This window comes from Canis lupus, chromosome 7, assembly GCF_011100685.1.
Source record: "Canis lupus familiaris isolate Mischka breed German Shepherd chromosome 7, alternate assembly UU_Cfam_GSD_1.0, whole genome shotgun sequence".
Taxonomy (NCBI): Eukaryota; Metazoa; Chordata; class Mammalia; order Carnivora; family Canidae; genus Canis; species Canis lupus.
This window is the reverse complement of record NC_049228.1, coordinates 43,115,794-43,139,322: the sequence shown is the minus strand read 5'-3', so window position 1 is coordinate 43,139,322 and position 23,529 is coordinate 43,115,794. Positions and strand designations below refer to the sequence as shown.

The window sequence follows — 23,529 nt, the reverse complement described above, 5'->3', positions numbered from 1 at the left end:
CTGGGCTACGCGAGGGGCTGAGCTCGAGGACCCGAGGGTCACTCCGGGGTGGACGCCTTCGGGGCACCTCTGGGCTTCGGCCTTCCCGGCCCTCAGGTCCCGCCCCAGCTTCCCGGGATCGCTGCCGCGCGCCAGGAGCACCAGCTCAGGTTGGGACCGGGTGCCCCCTGCTGTACCGCGCGAGGAAGCTGCCGCCCCGCAGGGGGAGGGGGAGAGGCGGGACACACACAGCACACAATATACACACCGCACAACACATACAGCAAGCACTACACAACGTACCACGTACACACACACCACATACATATACCACGCACACATCCCCCACACCAAATAGACACACACCACGCACATACCACACATATACCATATCTCACACACACACACACACCCATATACCACACACAACGCAACCCCAGCACACCCCATACCACAGCCCCCCACACACACATCAGACATATACCACACATACAGATACACTTTCACAGAGACACATTCTGGGGCTTCATTAGCAACAGTATTCCTTCTGGGAACCTGTGTGCGCGTTTCTCAGACAAGCCAGTTACAGGAAGAGAGATATTGGTACTATAAATGTCTGGTTTCCTACATTTTTTTTTTTAAGATTTTATTTGACATCAGGGCAGAGGGAGAGGGAGAAGCAGGCTCCCCGCTGAGCAGGGATCCCGAAAAGGAGCTCGACCCCAGGACCCCAGGGATCATGACCTGAGCCGAAAGGGAGATATTTAACCGACTGAGCCACTCAGGGACCCATGGTTTCATTCTTTGGATGAGGTATGGATCTTTAACATAGCCCCGAGGCCGCCCTCTTGGGACCACATGAAAGGTTTGTGAAAAGGCAAGGAAAAAGCTTAAGTGGAAAACATGGCTATAAAGAAACAAGTTTATCTTTGCTTTTTGGGAAAAAAAAAAAAAAACTGTTCAAACTATTTGCTTTTCTAACAGTGGGTCAGAATTGTCCTCATGTAGAGCGTACTGGTACTACACTTCCCTCATCTGGTCACGTTCGCGCCGGCGCTTGCCCCTTCTCAGACACCACCACTGAACCCACTTTGTCCATTCTCTCACCTCCCACCATGTCTTCAAGCTGTATCACAAATCTTGAGTTTTCGCTATTTCTCCTCACTAGCCAAAGTGTCCTTTATTCTTCAACTTTCATTAATTCTGACAATAACCCAGCAATTCTTCTTTTTTTTTTTTTCCATTTTGCTTGGAACTGGACTCCATCCCCAGAGTGTGGTGCGTGTGGTGCCCACCCCTCCAAACGGTACCGATGCTGGGGTACAATAGCTGTTCCTGAACCCGGCCCCGGACGCTCTGCCTTTCACTCGGAGCTCCGGCAACTATGCCTCCCCTCCGTCTGGCCCTGGGTTTTGTCCGTCAACCCACACAGTGCTTCTGTCCAGACTCCGGCCCCTCAGAGATCCCTCTTCCCAGTGCCGCTGTCACTCTGGAAGTTCGACTCTGGCCGCGGGGCGGGTGTTTGCACCCGACACTCCACGCCCCTGACCCGAGTTCACACGCCTCTGCTTGCATTCCCAGACGCCGTCGAGAAGTCTTCGGTCCTCTGGTGACAAAGGGACCTTCTAGACGCTGGGCCCGACTGTACAAGACGTGGCTCCGGTCCCGGTTTGCTTTCTCCTCGCCCTTTCCAAGTGTGTCGGTGCGGATGTACAATGTCCGGCCGCCACAGCCGCCCAGGGCGAGCACTACGCCAGCGTCTGATGTCATCGTCACTTAGAGGAAAACCACTGGATAAAACAAAACAGCCGCTGACCTCGCAGCAAGCTGGGGAAGCGGGGAAATAGGCGGGCCTTCTTTTCCCGTGTTTACACTTCGGGGTGCTGACTGGGCAAAGTAAACCCACGGAAAAACAGCAAAGGAAGCGGAGAGGTCCCAGGCAGGGCGGGGCGCGCCTGTTCGTCAGCGTACCCTACGGACGCGCTCCCACGGTCGCGGCGCAGCAGCCCGTCCAAAGGCGCTGGTTTCTGCCACAGGCGGCGCGCGGACTTCGGCATGGCGGCCGAACGCGCGCGCGCGTCACTTCCGGCGGACGGCGGATATAAGCGGCAGGATTTCCGCTTTCGCTCCTTTCCGGCGGTGACGACCTCCCCACGAGAACATGCCCGTGAGTTCCTCCGCCCGGGTCTCGGCGGAGCCCTCGCTTCCCGCGCGCGCGCGTGCTCCTCCGCCGGGTGCGGGCCGTGGGGGCCGGCCGCGGACCGCGGGCGGCCGGGGGCGGGCGGCGGGCGGCCCGGGGCGGGGATAAGATGGCGGCCCCGCTGCGGACGCCGAGCGGTGCGGGCTGTTGCTGCCGCTGCTATTGCTTCTTGCTCCTGTTCCTCCTCCTCCCCACTCTACTGCCCCGGGCCGTTGCTGCTCTGACCACACCTTGTGCCCCCGTAGCTTGCGAAGGATCTCCTGCACCCGTCCCCGGAAGAGGAGAAGAGGAAGCACAAGAAGAAGCGCCTGGTGCAGAGCCCCAACTCCTACTTCATGGACGTTAAGTGCCCGGGTGAGGGGCGCCGCCAGGGGGGAACGACGCGGGAGGGGGGGGGAGGGGGAGGGGAGGGTCCCGGGGCGGGGGTGAGGAGAGCGGCGGGTTCCCAGCGGGCTCCAGCGAGGAGGGCCTGAAAAGGCCTGAAAGGTCCTCACTCCCCGCTTCCTGACGTCTCTTCCCAGGATGCTACAAAATCACCACCGTCTTCAGCCACGCACAGACGGTAGTTCTGTGTGTCGGCTGTTCTACTGTCCTCTGCCAGCCCACGGGAGGAAAAGCAAGGCTTACAGAAGGTGAGCTGCTGAGCGAACGTCGTCGTTGGGGCTTGAATCTTGGAGCGGGGGGGGGGGGGGTGTCGTGTGTCCTCAGACCGCCTCGTGCAGGCTGTTGGATTGTAAAGTCCGCCGGCCACCCTCCCGCAAGAGGATTGCCAGAAACCACACATTCCTTAGATCCAAAACAAACCTAAAGCTGTACCTGGGTAATGATGAAAGGGGCTTCATATGAGGGAGCGCGAGGGCTATAAACGGCTGAAGTGGTAGCTATAAGTTTTTTTTTTTTTTTTTTTGGTAGCTATAAGTTTTGAGGAAAGTAAAGATGTAGTTTTCCTGTGGATGGATTAGCAGCCACGCTCGTTTCTTGGGGGGTGGCAGGATAAGTAGGCTGCTATCAATCTCTGAACCGTTTTTTCTTCCAGGATGCTCCTTCAGGCGGAAGCAGCACTAAAAGCTCCCTGAATCAAGATGAGTGGGACACTATCCCAATAAACAGATTTTGGATACATCCTGTTTATTGTCTTTGTTTTACTGCTAGGAAGTTCCTACTCAAGTACTCAGGGGCACCCAGAAGAGTGGACTGCTAGTCATTTGGGGCAAGTAAGTGGCCAAGTACTTAAATCCATATGGAACATTGCTATCCAGCTAGGCTCACTGACTAAATCTTTGGAACTTGATAGAAACATAGGATGCTATATAAATGGGATATTTTCTTTAACTCTTACGTTTCCATTTTTTAGCCGCTAGTTGAAAACAGTCTACCACACCACTTTAGTGCCGAACACCTTAGGATCGATCCTTTATTTACAGTTTTTGGAAACCTAGTTTGGGGGCTTATAGCTCCAGTTCTTTACAGCTGAAGGGATTTGTCCAAGTGGAGTTTAGTGCCTTACACTCCACAGCCAGTGTTGTAGCCGACTCTGAGCTGGTGGGGGTTGGGGACTCAGGAAAGGCGGAGGAGAACGTGTGGTGGGGGCATAAGAACCTAGGAGTAAAAATGAGAGACAGATGAAGTGTGAATGAAATGTGGGTATTTGAATTTTTCAAAGGTAAGGGTGGTGATTCTTTACCTGGTTGTGATGTTCCTAGAGTTGGCACATAAACAATGGGAACTGTCTGTATCTTGTTTAAGACGGCATTGTATGCTGGAAAAAACAAGGCAGACGTCCCCCATTATCTCAAGGTTTAGCAGTGGATTCCAGTTCTAAGTGGGGTCTGTCACATGCAGTTTACTGCTCCTTGGTAAGTTGAGCGGGACCTGTCATCCACTTGGCGACTGGGGCTAGGTAGGCTGAATGAGTTCCAGCTGCTTATCACAAATGAGATGTGATAAACACCTGATTTTTATCCTCATTGTAGGTGAAAATAAAGGAAAGCAGTTTCTAAGTTAAAAGTCCAGGGTGTTGAACGTAAAGGCTCCTTACCTAGAAAGATGAAAGCTGTTGATGCCAGCATTGCAAAAAGGGTAAAGAGGATGGTCTGGTGAGAGCTCAGGAACTTCTGGAGGACACTTGAACCTTTACACTGATCTGTGCATTGGTCAGAACAAAAGGTGTAATAGTCACTTAAAGCATTTAGGGCAGGTGACCACATTTGAAAACCCATCATGGGTATCCAGCAGAAGCTCCAGCCCAGCCCTCTGGGAAATAGTTGGGATTCTAAAAGAGGCGAATTATGTACTTGGCTCCTCCACCTCTTTTTTGGCTTGTTCCTATCTCCTAGGTTATAAACTCCTAAACTTTGAGTCTTCTATTTCTTCTCCACTTACAAATGGATAAATACTCTGCTACTTAAAATACCTGTTGCCTTTCCTGTGTACTTTAATTCCAAGTCACTTGGTTCTCTTCACCAGAATTGTAATTGTGGCAACTGAGCTTCCAGTTCTAATTCCTTCTACCCTGAAAATCTTTGGATCACCAATCACCAACCACCTCTTAAATCCAGGAGTCCTCCTGTCCTTTTTTACTTTGGATGTCCTTTCTTTTTTTTTTTCCTTAAAGATCTTATTTATTCATGGCAGAGACACAGGCAGAGGGAGAAGCAGGCTCCATGCCGGGAGCCCAACATGGGACTCAATCCCAGGTCTCCAGGATCACACCCCAGGCTGCAGGTGGCACTAAACCGCTGCGCCACTGGGGCTGCCCCTAAAAAAAATATTCTATTCTAATCCTTGATCAGGTCCAACTGTTGAAAGCTTTTGGCTTTCCAATGTTCATAGCGTAAGAGTCCAAATAAAACTTATGGGACATTATCAGCCTTTCCAGTACCCCTTTGTTCTGGCTTCATTGAACTAATTACTATTTTGTTAATTAGGCCCTGTTTTATTTATTTTTTTATTATGTTTTTATTTTTTTAAAGTTTATTTATTTGTTCATGAGAGACAGAGATAGAGCCAGAGAGAGAAGCAGGCTCCTGCAGGGAGCCCGATGCGGGACTCGATCCCGGGACCACGACCTGAGCCGAAGGCAGACGCTCAACCACTGAGCCACCCAGGTGCCCTAGGCCCTGTTTTAAATTTGATTTCTGTACTAGGTATGTCTGGCATAAACCAGTGGGCACTCAATGTGCTTGTGTGAAGAACGTGAAGGCTGGTTTGGATCTTAGTGTCTGACTACTCCTAACCATCATGATTGTATTGTTCCCACTGGCCCTCTTAGGTCTGAGAAGTGCAAGGGTTCTTAACCATTTATTGTGCCATGAGCAACTTGGGCAGTATGGTAAAACCTATGGATCCTATCTCAAAATATAATTTTTAACACAAAAAATAAGGAAACCTATAACTTTTATGTAATGTTGAAGTGAATTTTGAGATCTAATAATTGGAACATGAAAATATTTGAATTCTGTTGGTGACAGTCACATAATGCTGTTACTGTGGTCTGTTGCCTATATTCATAAAATTGGTGGAAATACAAGCTTTCAATTAGAGGTTAATTGAAAATGTGCAGTTTTTCCTCCCATTGAAGATCATGGGCACCTAAAATTCCATCCATGGACCCTAGCAAAAACCTGTTAAAACTCTAGATTTAAAAACTCCAGCAGAAAGAACATAGATTAGAGTTGAACACTGTTTATAGTGCTGGGACCTTGAGCACCTCAATTTCCTCAGTTCTTAAAGGGAAAAACATCTACTTTAGAGTTACCAGAGAACAAATGCACTTGTACTGGCCAGTATATAACAGGTTCTTGTAAAAACAAACCTTCCTCCTACTGGAGACAAATGAGGGCTCCATCTAGTTCACTCCCAGTTAATTCAAAGAACACTTTCTCACTTTCTCTGGAGGGATGGACAAGTAGAGGTGGCAGTATAAAGAGGACCATTTTTTTTGGCTTTCCTAACACTTTCCCATGACTACACATGGCATAGTTTCTAAACTGAATAATGGCTAGAATCAGGGATTTTGGAAAGCAAAGTCTTAGTTCTAGGGCTATCACCATTTGCTGCTTGCTTGATATAAAAAGATCTGCCAGGGCAGCCCGGGTAGCTCAGCGGTTTAGCACCGTCTTCAGCCCAGGGCCTGATCCTGGAGACCTGGGATCGAGTCCCACGTCAGGCTCCCTGTGTGGAGCCTGCTTCTCCCTCTGCCTGTCTCTGTGTGTGTGTGTGTGTGTGTCTCATGAATAAAGTCTTAAAAAAAAATCTGCCAGATATTTTTGAAGAAAAACACTTAACAAGAGGTTTAAAATAGGGAAAGTGGTACACTTAAAGCTGAGAAGCTCTTAAGCTGATAATAACTACCCTTAAATAATTGTATGTTAAGTAGAACATCTTGATGGTGATAGAGCTACCTGAAGGTTATGTTTTAGGTAGGTGTGGAAAATAAATATCAGGCCCCAGCTAATTTGAATAATCTTGGTCAAGTGGCTGAACGTTTTTCGTTAACTAAGCAATATATTGTCATTTCCACCTCTGTATTAAAAACCAGAGCCCCCAGTGCTCACCTGTACCAGATTTATCCTTCAGAGCTCTCACTAGCACAGCCTCACTTTGACTGGTGAGCGCACAGGAAATATTGATGAAAATGGGTGATGCCGTCTGCTGAAGGGAGGTGAAGTTGACTACTCTTACCCGGTAGACAGCCAGGCCAGGTGTGAGGGAAGACTCCCTGTGGCCAGAGACCACTAGAACTGGGGAGCTGGGGAAGACCTTGAAGAAAAGATAAAATGGCACTTGTTTGACAAGAAAAATCAGTTTTGTATCAATATTGCATTCCAATCTTAAACATACAGTAAGATCCCTGTATTACTAGCTAGCAATCTGACAATAAGTCATCTGCTTTTTCACACTTAGATGTGTTGAAGTAGATAAGGAAGAAAATGGTTTGTGAGGATGAAATAGGCTTCCAGAAAGCTCTGAACTAGCGGTGCCTGTGTGGCTCAATCAGTCAAGCATTCGATTCTTGGATTCGGCTCAGGTCCTGACCTCATGGGTCATGGGGTTCCATGCTCAGCAGGAGTCTGCTTGGATATTTACACCCTCTGCCACCCCCTGCCCACCCTCACTCTCAAATTTCTTTTTTAACTTTTAAACTAGAATCCTAAATATTTTTTTAAGAGAACACTGGTGTTCTCTTCCAGACTGACAAAGCTCATGACCTAAATTTTGGATTCTGGGAGTCCCCTGCCATTGTGAATGGGATAGGTTTTCTTCATTCTGTTTTAAGAAACAGCCCCCATGGTGAATTTTATCATGTCACTCCATAACTCTTCCTTTGCCCTTGGACTAAAAATGAAGACTCCTTTTCCAAAACCTTGATCTCCATTATGTTTTTGGTTCAGTGCTTCATATACCTCTAGCTTCTCAAGAACTCTGTCGACCCCCAGCACTCTTATCTCCCCGATGTCTTGTCTGTGGCTGAGAACCACTTCTGACTGATTGATGTAAAAGGCTGGGATGAAAGGAATGAGGATTCTTTGCATTCCGTTCCTGCTCCGTTCACTGACCAATGTAGCCCACCCATAGACTGAGGTGTCGGCCACACTGAGGGCCTGTAGCAGCTCTTCTGACTGGGGTCGAACCTTGATTAGGCAGACATAAACTCCTGAAGAAAAAATGAAAAACTGAGCAGGAAGGTTCAGAGACAAAATGGAAGCAAATTCAGAAGAAAATGTGAACTCAACTTTGAGTGTTTACTATTAGCAAATTATTGGCCTCTAGAGGGGGAGGATACCAAAGAAAAACAGTCCCAGGCAACCTAAGTTTGAACTTGTTTAAATCAACATGTCAGGCAGTAATAAATAACACAGTGCCAACAGGGAAATTGAATATATAGAATGAAGTAACCAAGAGTTGCTGAGATCAGGAAAAGGTTTGTGAAAGACGCTTTGAGAGTGTGGCTTAGTCATGTCTCTGACTGTATCTCAGCGGCCTTAGATGGCCTTATTTCTGACAACAGTATTGTTCTAGTTATCCATGCTCAAAGTCAGCTGGTTTTTGACAGACACCCTTTCCTTCATTCCTAAATCCAACTATCCTCCAAATCTTGCTAACTTATTTTTTGAAATGTCTGACATCTGCCCCTCTATATATATCTCCCTGTTACTCTGGGCTAGACTCTCATCAGTTCGTACTTGGGAGTACTGCAGTGGCCCCTTCATTGGCCTCCCTGCCTCCCACTCTTCCCTCTCCATTCTGTGTCCTGCCAAGCTTGGAGCTCTATGTCCTGAGATGTCACCCTTCCACAGGCCTTGCTGTGTAAAACTGCACTCTTATTTTTTTTTTATTTTTATTTTTTATTTTTATTATTTTTTTTTAAAGATTTTATTTATTTATTCATGATAGTCACAGAGAGAGAGAGAGGGGCAGAGACACAGGCAGAGAGAGAAGCAGGCTCCATGCATCGGAAGCCCGACGTGGGATTCGATCCCGGGTCTCCAGGATCGCGCCCTGGGCCAAAGGCAGGCGCCAAACCGCTGCGCCACCCAGGGATCCCTAAAACTGCACTCTTAAGCCCTGGGTTCGAGGTTGATGCTCCTCCTCCTACCTCTGCAGCATCTCATCCATCTATTCTGTACACAGCGCTGATGAAAATGAAAAAGCCCTGTCTTGCTCTCCTGTTTACAACCATGGTCTGTCTTTGCACTCAGTAGTCAGTTCAGTGCCCACTAGTTTGCTGAGTGAGCTGCTCAGTAATCCGTACTCACACCATAGTGCCTGGCCTTGGAGCAGGTCTTAGGCTGTAATATTGTCCTATTTATATGTTATGTTTGACATGAATTCTCCCATTTTGGATCAGTTGATTAATATGAAAGCATTCCAATGTCATGCCTATTTCTACTTTATGCTAGTTAATGCTACTCTGCTTGCAATATCCTTCAGTTCAACAACAGACACTGCTACTTGCTGGGGGTTAAAGATGAATGATCCAAGCCTAGAGATAACAGGGACTAGCTAAGAAGAAAATAGAAGACTACAACAGAAAAGCACAGGGTGATACAGAGACTGAACAAAAATGTTGGTTGAGAAAGTTTCCATTGTTATATAGTCAATGAAACTGGAAAGTGCAATTGCAATCCAATAAGGAAGTGACAACTGTTAGAGATGGAAACAAGGGCACCAGATCCAGCTGGTGGAACCCACCTTTCTCCATGCTGAAACCTGCATGGACATTGAAGATTTTGCTTGCTGGGATGTCTAGCAAAGTATTACTGAACTGCACATGGCATAGCACAAGAGTCTCAGGAAGAAGTATTGTTGTAATGGCCAAGGCCTGACTTGGGGTACAGGATCCTAATAAGCAGAAAAAAGATAAATAACTGCCTTAAGAATTTGTGAAAGAGGAAACATATATAGGTAGCAATTTGATTTAAGAAAAAAAAAAAAAGGGAAAGGGAAAGATGCTCAATTGGTTGAGCATCTGACTCTTGGGTTTGGGCTCAGGTTGTGATCTTGGGGTTGTGAGATTGAGTCCTGTGTCAGGCTCTGTGCCCAGCAGGAGTCTGCTGGAGATTCCTCCTTCTGCCCCCCACCCCATGAATAAATCATTTTTTATTAAAGGAGGGAAAAGGGGTGGCAGCTGGCCGGCTTAGTCAGAAGAGCATGCAACTCTTGATCTCAGGGTTGTGAGTTCAAGGCCCACATCACCCAATGTAGAGATCATTTACGTGAATAAAAACTTTTAAAAAAATAGTGAAAAAGAGGGTCAATTCTCTCTGATCTGGCCAGCCCTGTTGGCTCCTGCTACAATCAAGGTGAAAGAATAGCTAAGACCCTTGCTTTTGCTGGTTTGTGAATGACTATAGTGGGGGCTTCCATTATCAATATCATAGGGGCCCTCTTTCAAAAGTTTTTGGAATTCATCAGTGGAAATGAGATAGACTCTAGTGAAACTAGACAGCTATTACAGTTGCAAGGTAGCTTTTCAGTCTAAGAAGGTTTGTTTCCCATAACCAATTGCAGTGTGATTCAAATTAGAGATCTCTAGAATTTTATTACAAATGGTATCTTAAACAGAAGCCACACAGCCAGCAAGAAATGGACTGGTGCCATGGTTGGGTCAGCTGCAATGGATGACATTCTAGATTAAATAGGAGCTGGTGTCCTGTTAACAAGATTTTCCCCTGCACAGTTTCTTAATGGTCTCAGTTGGTTGAAACTCTTTCTTAGCTGCCAGTAGTCCAGTGACCATTCTTATCTTTTGGAAACTATCAGCAAGTAATAGCAAAGGAGCTGTTTCATGAGGTTTTGTAATAAAATAAGTTGTCTTAGAAAGATTCTGGGGGAAAAAATTGCAAGGTGTAAATCATAAGATAGACCATAATGAGTGGATATGTTATAAACAGTACTTTGTAAAAGAACCTTGAAAACTTTAAAAATTAAATATTTATATATACTTATACTATGATAAAATTAAATAATCTGAAAAGAAAATAAGTTTAAAAATTTAAGGACAAAAAGGGCAATTACACTTTATAGATAGGTCAGCCCAGGTGGCTCAGCAGTTTAGCACCACCTTCAGTCCAGGACGTGATCCTGGAGACCCCATCCCGTGTTGGGCTCCCTGCATGGAGCCTGCTTCTCCCTCTGCCTGTGTTTCTGCCTCTCTCTGCCGCACTCCCCCCCACCTCTCATGAATAAATAAATACAATATTAAAAAAATAAAAAAGAATAATAAACTTATAGATAGTAATTATATTCTGGACTTTAGTTTTGCATGTTCTCTTGGCAAAAAAAAATTAGAATTTGTTCTTTTTTTTTTTTTTTTTTTAATTTTATTTTTTTATTTATGATAGTCACAGAGAGAGAGAGAGAGAGAGGCAGAGACATAGGCAGAAGGAGAAGCAGGCTCCATGCACCGGGAGCCCGACGTGGGATTCGATCCTGGGTCTCCAGGATCGTGCCCTGGGCCAAAGGCAGGCGCCAAACCGCTGCGCCACCCAGGGATCCCCGAATTTGTTCTTTCTTAAAAAAAAAGAATGAAAGAATTTATGTGGACTTTGGAGTGGGAAGATCTACCACTTCTGCCACTAATTGTTACCTTGTACATGTTACTTGCTCTTAGATTTGGTATTTCTCATCTTTATAATGATGATAATAATTACGTAAGATTGTTAAATGAGGGGCGTCTGGGTAGCTCAGTCGGTTAAACATCCGACTCTTGATCCAGCTCAGGTCTTGATCTCAAGTGTGAGTTCAAGCCCCATGTTGGGTACGGGGCATGGAGCCTACTTTAAAAAAAGACAAAAAAACAAAGATTGTTAAATGAGATAAAATATATAAAAACTGCTAACATAGCACACTAGAATCTATTAGGAGTTTCTTGTATTTTAGTTTTCTTTACTCTTTAATGATTTTTATTATTTTTTAAAAAGTAATCTTTAGGGGCACGTGGGTGGCTCAGTGGTTGAGCATCTGCCTTTGGCTCAGGTCATGATCCTGAGATCCTGGCATCGAGTCCCACATCAGGACTTGCAGGGAGTCTGCTTCTCCCTCTGCCTATGTGTCTGCCTCTCTGTGTCTCTCATGAATAAACAAAATCTTAAAAAAAAAAAAAAAAAAAAAAAATATATATATATATATATATATATATATATATATATATATATATATATATATATATGAATTTCTATACCCAATGTGGGGCTTGAACTCAAGACCCTGAGATCAAGAGTTTCACGCACCTCTGAGCCAATCAGGCACCACCCCCTCACCTTTTTTTGACACTAAATTATAGCCCAATAACAAAAAAACACCACAAAGTAAATGTGCTGAACAAGTAACAGTTAAGATGTTGCCTACTCCAACCGTTCTTTTTTTAATTTTTTTTTAAGATTTTTTTTTAAATTTATTTATTCATGATAGAGAGGCAGAGAGAGGAGCAGGCTCCATGCCGGGAGCCCGACGCAGGACTCGATCCCGGGACTCCAGGATTGCTCCCTGGGCCAAAGGCAGGCACGAAACCACTGAGCCACCCAGGGATTCCCCCAACAGTTCTTAAATCTAGAGAAGCTGGAAAAGAATTGGGTCTTAGGCTTTATCCCAAACTTATTCAATCTCTGGATGGAGCCTAAGACCATATTTTTAAAAATTTTCATGGGTATCCTTGAAAATCAGCCATGTTTGGAAATCCCTTGTTTAGGTTACCTCTCAGGCAAGGTTATAACTAGAAAAACAAGTGACTAGATTTAGCCTATATCAAAACCTGATATCCAGTCATTTGTGAGGTCATTGTTGTCAGTGATTTATCAAATATTTTATTTATTTATTCATGAGAGACGCACACACACACACACACAAAGAGAGAGAGAGGCAGAGACATAGGCAGAGGGAGAAGCAGGCTTTCCGTAGGGAGCCGAAGTGGGACCTGATCCCGGGACTCCGGGATCATGTCCTGAGCCAAAGGCAGACGCTCAACCACTGAGCCATCCAGGCATCCCTGTGATTTATTTGTTAAGGTAGAGTTGGTTTTGAAATAAAAGGAAATTTGGATTACTAGTCTAGGGGGTAAATGAGTTGAAGGAGGATGGGAAAGTTGGAAACAATCACCCAGACATATAAAGAGATTCCTGACCTTTAAGATTAGCACCATTTCTGCCAGTGGTAATGAAGAGCTTGAACACAGTTGAATTGGGGGTATTGGTGAGGTGGGTCTTGAGGTCAAAACTGAGTGTTAATCTTGATGATGCATTGACCACCACCTGTCAACAAACCAAAGGAAAATCTGTACCTAAGTTCTTAGAAAATATTGTTCCCTCCCTTTCTAGGCTTCATAAATTATTCAGCCAAAAGCATCTGTTTCACACAAGTGCAAACTGCCCTTCTATTTCATCACATATTTAAGAACTACAAAATCTGTTTACCTTTGAGAAGAAAATAATATTTTTTCCTAAAAGTTGGTCTTAGTCCATTATTCCGTTTGACATCTTTCCCTTTGGATGACTCCCTATTAAAATGCCTTTGAAGACAAGTGCAACTTTCTTTAGAAAGGCTTCTTTTAGTTGCATAGTATCTCAGCCTTTTCTGAAACTCCAAAGTACTTTGTTTCTCTCAATAATATTTGTAATGTTCGGTCTTGTTATTGCAGGTATTTTTTTTTGTCAAAAATCACTCCTATTAGAATCTAAGTTCTTCAGTGGAGAACCCTAATTTATCTTTGTATATCCTGTATTGTGCCTTGTCTTTTTTTTTTTTTTAAGATTTTATTTATCCATTAGAGACAGAAACAGAGAGAGAGACAGGCAGAGAGAAGCAGACTCCATGCAGGGAACCTGACATGGGACTCGATTCCGGGTCCCCAGGATCACGCCCCAGGCTGAAGGTGGCACTAAACCACTAAGCTACCGGGGCTGCCTGTGCCTTGTCTTTAAGGCAAGTGCTTAATGATTACAATGAGAGAAGATAATTATGATCCTTTCTCCCCAAATATCTTCAACTTCATGTATATTGTCATATGTCATTATTCATGACATTGTGTCATTATAGTAAACATATAATATAGTCTCCTCAGTACTACCACAGTTTTTTGCTTTGCAAATATTCAAGGCCCTTGAAAGCAAGTTAGTGACATTAAAAGCTCAGTAAGGAAAGGAGTTTGGCTTTTTTTATCTTTGTGTTTCCAGAGCCTGGTACAGGGATGACACAGAAGAGGCCTCAATGAGTATCTGCTAGTTAGTGAATAATTAAGTGATGATTTAAAAAAAAAAAAAAGGGATCCCTGGGTGGCGCAGCGGTTTAGTGCCTGCCTTTGGCCCAGGGCGCGATCCTGGAGACCCAGGATCGAATCCCACGTCGGGCTCTCAGTGCATGGAGCCTGCTTCTCCCTCTGCCTATGTCTCTGCCTCTCTCTCTCTCTGTGTGACTATCATAAATAAATAAAAATTAAAAATTAAATAATCTATTTATTCATGAGAGACAGAGAGAGAGAGAGAGAATCAGAGACACAGGCAGAGGGAGAAGCAGGCTCCATGCAGGGAGCCGGACGTGGGACTCAATTCCAGGACTCCAAGATCAGGCCCTGGGCTGAAGCCAGGCACTAAACTGCTGAGCCACCCAGGGATCCCCTAGTGATGATTTTATAAAGGACACAAACTAGGGGGCGCCTGGGTGGCTCAATCAATTGCCTGCCTTAGGCTCAAGTCATGGTCCCGGGGTCCTGGGATGGAGCTCCTCAGCAAGGCGTCTGCTTTTCCCTCTTCCTCCCCACCACCATCCCCCCTCCACCACCGGCTCACATTCTCTCTCTAAAGAAAATAAAAAACAGTACACGGACTAGGAGATCACAACCTTTTGACTTCTCTGTAGCCTCTGACAGCACAGACGGCTTCCTCCCTTGTGATCCCCTCTCTTCTTGCTTTCCTAGCACTGACCCTTCTCAGTCTCCTCAGGTTGTCTTCTCATGCCGCCTCTGCCCCCAGCCCACTCATCTGCTCACCATAGAAGTTCTCTTTAGATGTTATCTGATTTTCCCTTTCTACCTTTATAAACTTTTGCTGAAGCCACCCTGATTTATTCATTGGTCTTCAACATCTACTTTTGTTTGCCTTTGCACATCTACGCCTTTAGTCTAAAATAACCTGTTCTTTTGGGGCATCTGGGTGGCTCTGTTGGTTAAGTGCCTGACTCTTGGTTTCACTCAGGTCATGATCCTCAGGGTCGTGAGACAGAGCCCCATGACAGCCTCTGCACTTGTCTTGGCGGGGAGTCTGCTTGAGATTCTCTCTCTCTGCCCCTCTCCAACTTGTGCATATTATCTCTCTAAAATAAATATATCTTTTTTTTAAATTTTTATTTATTTATGATAGTCATACAGAGAGAGAGAGAGAGGCAGAGACACAAGCAGAGGGAGAAGCAGGCTCCATGCACCGGGAACCCGACGTGGGACTCGATCCTGGGTCTCCAGGATCGCGCCCTGGGCCAAAGGCAGGCTCTAAACCGCTGCACCACCCAGGGATCCCTAAAATAAATATATCTTAAAGAGAAAATAAAATGCTTTCTCTTATCTGCCAGACAAATTCCTAATCCTCAAGACACCGTTTATTGTTTTGTGTACCATGACTCAGATCTCAAGATTAGGTTTAAGTGTCACTTCTAAAGGGGTGCCTGGGTGGCTCAGTTGGTAAAGCATTTGCCTTTGACTCAGGTCATGATCCTGCGGTCCCCACATCAGGCTCCCTGCTCACTGGGGAGTCTGCTTCTCTTGCCACTGCCCCTGCTTGTATGTGCTCTCTCTCTCTCAAATAAGTAGATAAATATTTTTTTTAAATGTCACTTCTAGAAAATTTAGCCTTAGTGTCTAAGCAGAATTAAATGATTTTCTTCTGCATTCTTTTTTTTTTTTTTTTTTTTAAGACTTAGCCACCTATTTGAGAGAGAAAGCAAGAATGTTAGGGGGTGGGGGAGGGAAGGGAGAGGAAGAGAAGCAAACTCTGTGCTGAGCACTCAGCACTACTCAGGGCTTAATCCCATGCTCCTGAGATAATGACCCAATCCGAAATCAAGAGTCAGACACTTAACTGACTGAGCCACTAAGGCACCCCTCTAATGTATTCTAAGAGCAATTTATTTTTAAAGTTGACAATTTTTTTTTTAAAGCTGTACATCAAGAATTGCATGTTCCCCCAACTGAGGCAGCCAGGTGTGTCCAGACTCAAGGAGCATTTCTGACATGTCACTTATAAAGCACTGGTCAGTTATGTTGTAGTTATTTAAACTAAATGTGGGGGGTGGGGGGACTAAATGTGGGATGCCTGGGTGGCTCAGTTGTTGAGTGTCTGCCTTTGGCTCAGGGCGTGATCCCAGAGTCCTGGGATTGAGTCCCATATTGGGCTCCTTGAGGGCTCCTTGCAAGGAGCCTGCTTCTCCTGTCTCTGCCTCTTTCTGTGTCTCTCATGAATAAATAAATATTTTTTAAAAACCATCTAAATGTAATGATTTCTATCACCACTAGACTGTGAACTCTGTACAGTAAGACACCACATACTATGTAGGCACATCTTAGGCAATTTACTCATCTAAAAAAATTGGGATAATACTTTGCAGAGTTGTTAAGATTAAAATTATACTGGATGTAAAATCAAAATTTAAGAAACACAGACGCAAAATGCTAAGCCCATAGTAGATGCTCAACAAACAATAGCTGTTACATTTGAGTAATGTAAGGAGGAACAAACAAGTCCTCTGGGCACAGAGGAAGGAGACAGTCATTTCAGGGGAAAGAGGAAAGGCTTCAAGCCCATCCTTCACTTGTTTGCCCATCTCACCTTGCTTCAGGAATTCCTATTTCTGCATCACATTTTCCTTCTCTACTTAATCTCTCCCATCTCAAAAAATGATCAACAAAAACTTGACTCTAGTTCCTCACAGAGCTGTCTTATGCCTGCCATCCCCATATCCTCTCAATTCTCCAGACTTACGCTCCCATCACTGCACTGAAGCCACTCATCAAAGTAACCATACTCTACTGCGAACCCATTAGTCATTTCTTTTTTTTTTTTTTAAAGATTTTATTTATTTCTTCATGAGAGACAACAGAGAGAGAAAAAGAGAGAGAAAGGCAGAGACACAGGCAGAGGGAGAAGCAGGCTTCTCGCAGGGAGCCAGACGTGGGACTCGATCCTGGGACCAGGATCATGCCCTGAGCCAAAGGCAGATACTCAACCGCTGAGCCACCCAGCCATCCCCCATTAGTCCTTTCTATTTTCAGCTTACTTGACCTATCAATAACATTTGACATGGCTGATCATTTCCTCCTTCCTTGAAATACAGGGACCCCTCCAACTTTTTGAAAATTTGCATTAAGCCCCATCGCTTTTATGAAAGACATAAATATGTGATTTCCCTAAGGAAAAGAAATCCAAAGAAGATTTTTGCTTTTCCAAAAAAAAGGTAAAAGGTAAAAATAGCATTCAGCATGTTTTGCAGGAAACCATTATAGAGGCAGTATGCACCCCAGGCCCCTTTCCTGGGAACCACACTCAGCAGCTCGGCATTCAGCCATGCGGCCTTCCCCCTCCCTCCAGATTTTACTTATTTGAGAGAGAGAGAGAGAGAGAGCATGAGTGGAGAGGGGGGTAGCAGAGGTGGGGTAGGGACAAGCAGACTCTATGCTAAGCACAGAGCCAGATGTAGGACTCAATCTCAGGACCCTGATAAAACAACCTGAGCTGAAATCAAGAGTTGGATGTTTAACCTACTGCACCACCCAGACGCCCCTCAAGTGATGGCAATTCTGTCCTTTTTGCTATTCAGTCAAAAACTTGAAGCTGGGACGTCTGGGTGGCTCAGTGGTTGAGCATCTGCCTTCGGCCCAGGTCATGATCCCAGGAGCTGGGATGTCCCACAACAGGCTCCCTGTGAGAAGGCTGCTTCTTCCTCTGACTATGTCTCTGCCTCTCTCCCTGTGTCTCTCATGAATACATAAATAAATATTTTTATTTTTAATTTTTAATTTTTACTTATTTATTTATTTTAAATATTTTATTTATTTATGTATTCATGAGAGACACAGGGAGAGAGGCAGAGACACAGGTAGAGGGAGAAGCAGTCTCCATGCAGGGATCCCAACATGGGATTCGATCCCAGGTCTCCAGGATCACACCCTGGGCTGAAGGCAACACTAAACCGCTGAGCTACCTGGGCTGCCCAATAAATATTAAAAAAAAAGAAAAGAAAAAAAAAGAAAAAAAAAAACCAAAACCTAAAGCTATTTTTTTTTGTTAAATTTGAAGTCATTCTTGATTTTATCAGATGCATTACATACAATCTGTCAGGAAATTATACTGGATCTACCTATAAAGTACACTAGAATCTGACCAACTTCTCAGTACCACCTCTGTTACCAGCCTGGTCCCCTGGTCCACATCATGTCTCATCTGGATCATTTCAAGAATAGCTAGCTTCCCAACTTCGATCCTTGCACTACAGTCTAGTACCAACCATTAGCTACAGTGAGAGGGAGGGAGGGAGGGAGGGAGGGAGAGAGAGAGAGAGAGAGAGAGAGAGAGAGAGAGAGAGAGAGAGAGAGATTTTAAAAACACTCACCATGTTTCTGCAGGGGGAGGGTTGGTGTTGTTTTAAAATTTTATTTGGGGATGCCTGGGTGGCTCAGCGGTTGAGCATCTGCCTTTGGCTCAGGGCATGATCCCACAGTCCCTGGATCGAGTCCCACATCAGGCTCCCTGCATAGAGCCTGCTTCTCCCTCTGCCTATGTCTCTGCCTGCCTCTGTGTGTGTGTGTGTGTGTGTGTGTCTCTTACGAATAAGTAAATAAAATCTTAAAAAATAAATAAATAAAAATTTATTTGAGAGACAGACAGACAGAAACAGAGGGAGAAAGAGAATCAAGCAGACTCCCTGCTGAGCACAGAGCCTGATGCAGGGCTCCATCTCACAGCCCTGAGATCATGACCTGAGCTGAATCACTGAACTGACTGAGCCACCAGAGGCCCCGTCACAGTAATATTTTAAAGTATAAATCACACTAGTCAATCTTCTGGTTAAGAATCGTAATCACTGGGACACCTGGGTGTCTCAGTTGTTGGGCGTCTGCCTTCAGCTCAGGGTGTGATCCCAGGAACTGGGTATTGAGTCCCATGTTGGGCTCCCTGGGAGCCTGCTTCTCCCTCTGCCTATGTCTCTGCCTCTCTTTGTGTCTCTCATGAATAAATAAATACAATCTTAAAAAAAAAATCCTAATCACTATTTAGCTTTGTGTTCCAATAAAGTTTTCTGGCTAGTTTTCTATTTGACATGTGAGTATATTTCTTTTCCTGGGATGTGTTTTCTATATGCATACCCCCAAATATGGGAATAGTCACCCTGGCTTTGTTAGGGTTACCTCTCGATATGTTTTCACCACTCCTGGGATGTCATGAAAGACCACTGCTATTCCTGGACTCCTGGCTACTCCCACTCCAGTGCCAGTATCTGTTTGTAGAATGTTGTCAGCAGAAATCATCCATATCCCAGGTTCACCTAAGAAAAGACAAGAGAAAGTACTTGGTCACAGACTCTATCTAAATGGATGCTCACTAACCTCATTCAGACTCTATGTCAGTAGACCATTCAAGCATACAGATCTGCTTTCCTAGAAGAAACAACCAGCTCTTAAAAAAAAAAAATATATTATTCATGAGAGAGAGAGAGAGAGAGGCAGAGACATAGGCAGAGGGAAAAGCAGGCTCCATGCAGGAAGCCCAATGTGGGACTCGATCCCGGGACTTTGGGATCACGCCCTGAGTCAAAGGCAGATGCTCAACCACTGAGCCACCTAGGTGTCCCGGAACATCCAGCTCTGAAGATAACTTCATTTTCTGAGTGTCAGGCTCCCCTTTATACACCATCATACCCACAAAATAAAACAAGAACTACTGATCTTCAGAATCACAGAAGGAGCTACTTAGCTGGAGAATTTAATGTTTTTTCCTTAGGAAAAAGGAAAAACTGGGATGCCCAGGTGGCTCAGTGGTTGAGCGCCTGCCTTTGGCCCAAGGTGTGATCCTGGAGTCTCAGGATCGAGTTCCACATCGGGCACCCACATGGAGCTTGCTTCCCTCTCTGCCTGTGTCTCTGCCTCTGTCTGTCTTTGTCTCTCATGAATAAATAAATAAAACCTTAAAAAAAAAACAAACTCGTTTTACACCCAGGGATAATTCTCTTACTGCAACAGGTGACAATTGGCAGGAGACAATTGTTCACTTTGGCTGAAGTCTCAAAGTGGCAAAAGAATGCCACCTTGAATTTAGGTTAGATTACTGATCCTTTTGCTTCCTCATCCAAAGTAGTATAGATTTAGGATGCCCAAGTATTCCAGAGGGGAAGAGAGAGGGACAGTCTTTTTTTTTTTTTTTTAAAGATTTTATTTATTTATTCATAGAGACACATAGAGAGAGAGAGAGACAGGCAGAGACACAGGCAGAGGGAGAAGCAGGCTCCATGCAGCGAGCCCGATGTGGGACTCGATCCCAGGTCTCCAGGATCACACCCCGGGCTGCAGGCGGCGCTAAACCGCTGCGCCACCGGGGCTGCCCGAGAGGGACAGTCTTGAAAAAACCTAGCAAAAGAGTAAAGTAACAAGTGTTGTTTCAGTGACAAGAAATGAACAACCAGGGACGCCTGGGTAGCTCAGTGGTTTAGCGCCTGTCTTCGGCCCAGAATGTGATCCTGGAGACCCGGGATCGAGTCCCATATCAGGCTCCCTGCATGGAGCCTGCTTCTCCCTCTGCCTGTGTCTCTGCCTCTCTCTGTGTCTCTCATGAATAAATAAAATCTTTAAAAAAAAAAAAAAGAAAAAAAAAAAAAGAAATGAACAACCTTAAGACTGCAATTCTGGCAACCTAATTACATGTTAATGGTGGTTGCTTGCAACTCAGTCATTATAGGATTAGGGTATCTGACCTGACCGAGTAGACTCCCTCTGCATCAAGCCCTAAATATACAGAATCTGCCCCATGTCACATCACTGCACTCAGACACACGGATCCATAGTTCCCAGAGCCACATACCACCCCCACCAGTCCTACTTGGATGGATTATTTGGGAGCATACACTCAGGCAGGGTGCACCGCTTTGGAATATGCTTTCTATAAACCCAGAGAATTAATATTCATTTCTTAACCAAAGATGGATTTTCTTGCACTCAGTAGTACTTTTTTTTTTTAAGATTTTATTTATTCAAAAAAATTTTTTTTATTTATTCATCAGAGAGAGAGGGAGGGAGAGAATGACAGAGAGAGAGAAAGAGAGGCAGAGACACAGGCAGAGGGAGAAACAGGCTCCATGAAGGGAGCCCGACGTGGGACTCCATCCCAGGTCTCCAGGATCACACCCTGAGCTGAAGGAGGCGCTAAATTGCTGAGCCACCCAGGCTGCCCTCAGTAGTACTTCTTAGGGTAGAAATGCTTTGCTGATCAAGAGTATAGTTTAGCCCAGTACAAGGCCAAACCTTATTACAGTGATGATATATTTAAGAGTTAGGCCTTCAAATGTCCCTCACAAAACAGTGTACTCAAAATTGGTTCCTAGAACAAAAGTCTTAGTACCCTTTCCTTCCTTTTAGTTCATCCTTTAGTGTTCTTCAACTTATTACTTTTCTTCAGAAGCTGGAAATAGGGAAAAGGCAAAGTACCTGCCATCATCTACATAATAATACAGTGAGCCAAGCACTCAGGAGGTGTATGATCAATATTCCTAGAGAGGCCCTCAGACTTTTTTTAAAGATTTTATTTTGGGGGGCACCTGGCTGGCTTAGTTGGTTAAGCATCTGACTTTTGATTTTGGCTCAGGTCATGATCTCAGGGTGGTGGGATCAAGCCCCAGCTCAGGCTGGCCTCAGCGGGAGTCTGCTTGATTCTCTCTCCTTCTCACTCTGCCCCTGCTCCCACTGTGCTTGCTTTCTCACTCTGTCTCTAAAATAAATAAATCAAGTTTTTATTATCTTTTTTTTAAAAGATTTTATTTATTTATTTGACACAGAAAGCACAAACAGGGGGAGTGGCAGGCAGAGGGAGAGAGAGAAGCAAGCTCCCCGCTGAGCCAGGAGCCCATTGTGGGACTCAATCCCAGGACCCCGAGATCATGACCTGAGCAAAAGGCAGATGCTTAACCAACTGAGCCACCCAGGCACCCCTAAATAAATCCTTAAAAAAAAAGATTTTATTTTTGGAAGAGAGGAAAAAATAAAACAAGACAAAATCAGAGAGGGAGACAAACCGTAAGAGACTCTTAATCATAGGAAACTGAAGATCTGTGGAGGGGTGAGGGCTGGGGGGATGGGGTATCTGGATGATGGACATTAAGGAGGGCACATGATATAACGAGCACTAGGTGTTATGTAGACCAATGAATCACTGACCTCTACCTCTGAAACCAATACCTTATATGTTAAATTGAACTTAAATAAAGTTTTAAAAAGATTTTATTTTTTTAAGTAATCACTACATTCAACGTGGGGCTTGAACCTACAACTTTGAGATCAAGAGTCACACACTCTACTAACTAAGCCAGCCAGGCACTCCATGGCCCTCAGATTTAAATCAGTTTGAAAAAATTATCTAAGGAATGAGTTGCTTTCTCATCCTGTCTGCTATGAGGTTAAGAAAGGGAAGGTATCCAAACCATTGTGGCTGAGGAGGTGAGTACTGAAGCAGATGACATCTCCAACAAAGGTGAGGTGGGTGTCAGGCTCAATGGCATGCTCCACAGCAACAGGGATGTAATCTGCCACACCTGGGTGCCTCCGGTCCCAGATTCCCAAAAGTGTCACTCCTGTGTTCACTGCCTGGGCCACGTAAGTATAGTTTCTATTCCCTGGCCCAATAAGGAGCAGGTCATCTCTGAAAGGAAGTAAGAAAGCAGGTCATCTCTGAAAGATCATTGTTAGGACACAGTTCTGGGGGCAGAGCTGATCACAGCATTTTCTATTCAATAGCTCAAAGGTTCAGAAGCAACTTTAAGGTGGAAGGCAAGCAGTGAGTGGCCAAGGGTCAGGTCTATTACCTTCATACACAGAGTATTCAGTAAACCCCCCCCCCTTTTTTAATTAAAAATTTATCTTAAGTACAGTTTTTGTTTTGTTTTTGTTTGGCATGGAGCCCCAGTGTGGGGCTTGAACTGACAATCCTGAAATCAAGACCTGAGCTGAGATCAAGAGTTGGATACTTAACCAACTGAGCCATCCAGGTGCCCCAGGACAGCTTTTTGATAATAATACTCCAACAAGCTCCCTATGGGAGCTTTCTGTGAACTAGGGCTTAACAGACTGAAGACACCCTGAAATTCTTCTTCATTAAACAACTAATACCATTCTAGTGTTTCACATCCTAACGAAAGAAATAAAGATCAGATTCTGAGTAGAGAACTTTAATTTACTGGAGCTACTTTATCACCCTAGCCTATCTACACAGTTTTTACTACAATGTGGACATCACTCCTTTGACTCCACACCTGTTCAGAGCCAGATGAAGCTGGGTATTGTGTGTGTGGAATTTCTCTCCGATGCTGTTATAAAACTGGACAATGAAGGTGAGAGACATGCCCACGGGGAAGGCTGGCAGGGTCCTCCCATGGGCTGCATACAGCTTGGGTTGGCTGCTCATCCGCAGGTATGTCACTGGTGCCACCTGTGGGAGAAGGGCTGCTAGAGGGGAGCTGCGACAGATTCTGAAGTTCACAGTTCACAGTAAAAACAGGGTTCTTGGGACGCCTGGGTGCCTCAGTGGTTGAGCATCTGCCTTCCACTCAGGACATGGTCCTGGAGTCCCAGAATCGAGTCTCATATTGGGCTCCCCGCAGGGAGCCTG

The 23,529-nt window shown here is 44.9% G+C and overlaps 2 protein-coding genes across 12 annotated transcripts in view; one reads left to right on the top strand and one right to left on the bottom strand.

Annotated features, from left to right (window-relative positions):
• The first annotated feature begins 2,107 nt into the window (after window positions 1-2,107).
• Window positions 2,108-3,301, top strand: RPS27 (ribosomal protein S27). The gene is made up of 4 exons (NM_001252286.1): window positions 2,108-2,146; window positions 2,425-2,533; window positions 2,701-2,811; window positions 3,216-3,301. Exons 1-4 carry the CDS (start codon window positions 2,141-2,143, stop codon window positions 3,242-3,244), a joined length of 255 nt encoding a protein of 84 aa, NP_001239215.1. The 5' UTR covers window positions 2,108-2,140; the 3' UTR covers window positions 3,245-3,301.
• A 262-nt stretch (window positions 3,302-3,563) lies between these two features.
• The window catches only part of NUP210L (nucleoporin 210 like), an 81,097-nt gene continuing 61,131 nt past the window's right edge, over window positions 3,564-23,529 (bottom strand). For 5 of the 11 annotated variants that reach the window (XM_038543270.1, XM_038543275.1, XM_038543269.1 and 2 more), the window contains 10 exons: window positions 23,174-23,349; window positions 22,346-22,563; window positions 19,068-19,204; window positions 12,804-12,930; window positions 9,374-9,523; window positions 7,585-7,835; window positions 6,736-6,940; window positions 4,218-4,322; window positions 3,864-3,938; window positions 3,564-3,778 (listed from right to left, as the gene is read on the bottom strand). In XM_038543270.1, coding sequence (XP_038399198.1) covers window positions 3,675-3,778; window positions 3,864-3,938; window positions 4,218-4,322; window positions 6,736-6,940; window positions 7,585-7,835; window positions 9,374-9,523; window positions 12,804-12,930; window positions 19,068-19,204; window positions 22,346-22,563; window positions 23,174-23,349 — 1,548 coding nt within the window. In that variant the 3' untranslated portion in view covers window positions 3,564-3,674. Of the gene's footprint in view, window positions 3,779-3,863; window positions 3,939-4,217; window positions 4,323-6,735; window positions 6,941-7,584; window positions 7,836-9,373; window positions 9,524-11,270; window positions 11,458-12,803; window positions 12,931-19,067; window positions 19,205-22,345; window positions 22,564-23,173; window positions 23,350-23,529 lie in introns of those variants that run through there. The other 6 variants (XM_038543273.1, XM_038543274.1, XM_038543277.1 and 3 more) reach the window with 6 other exon arrangements.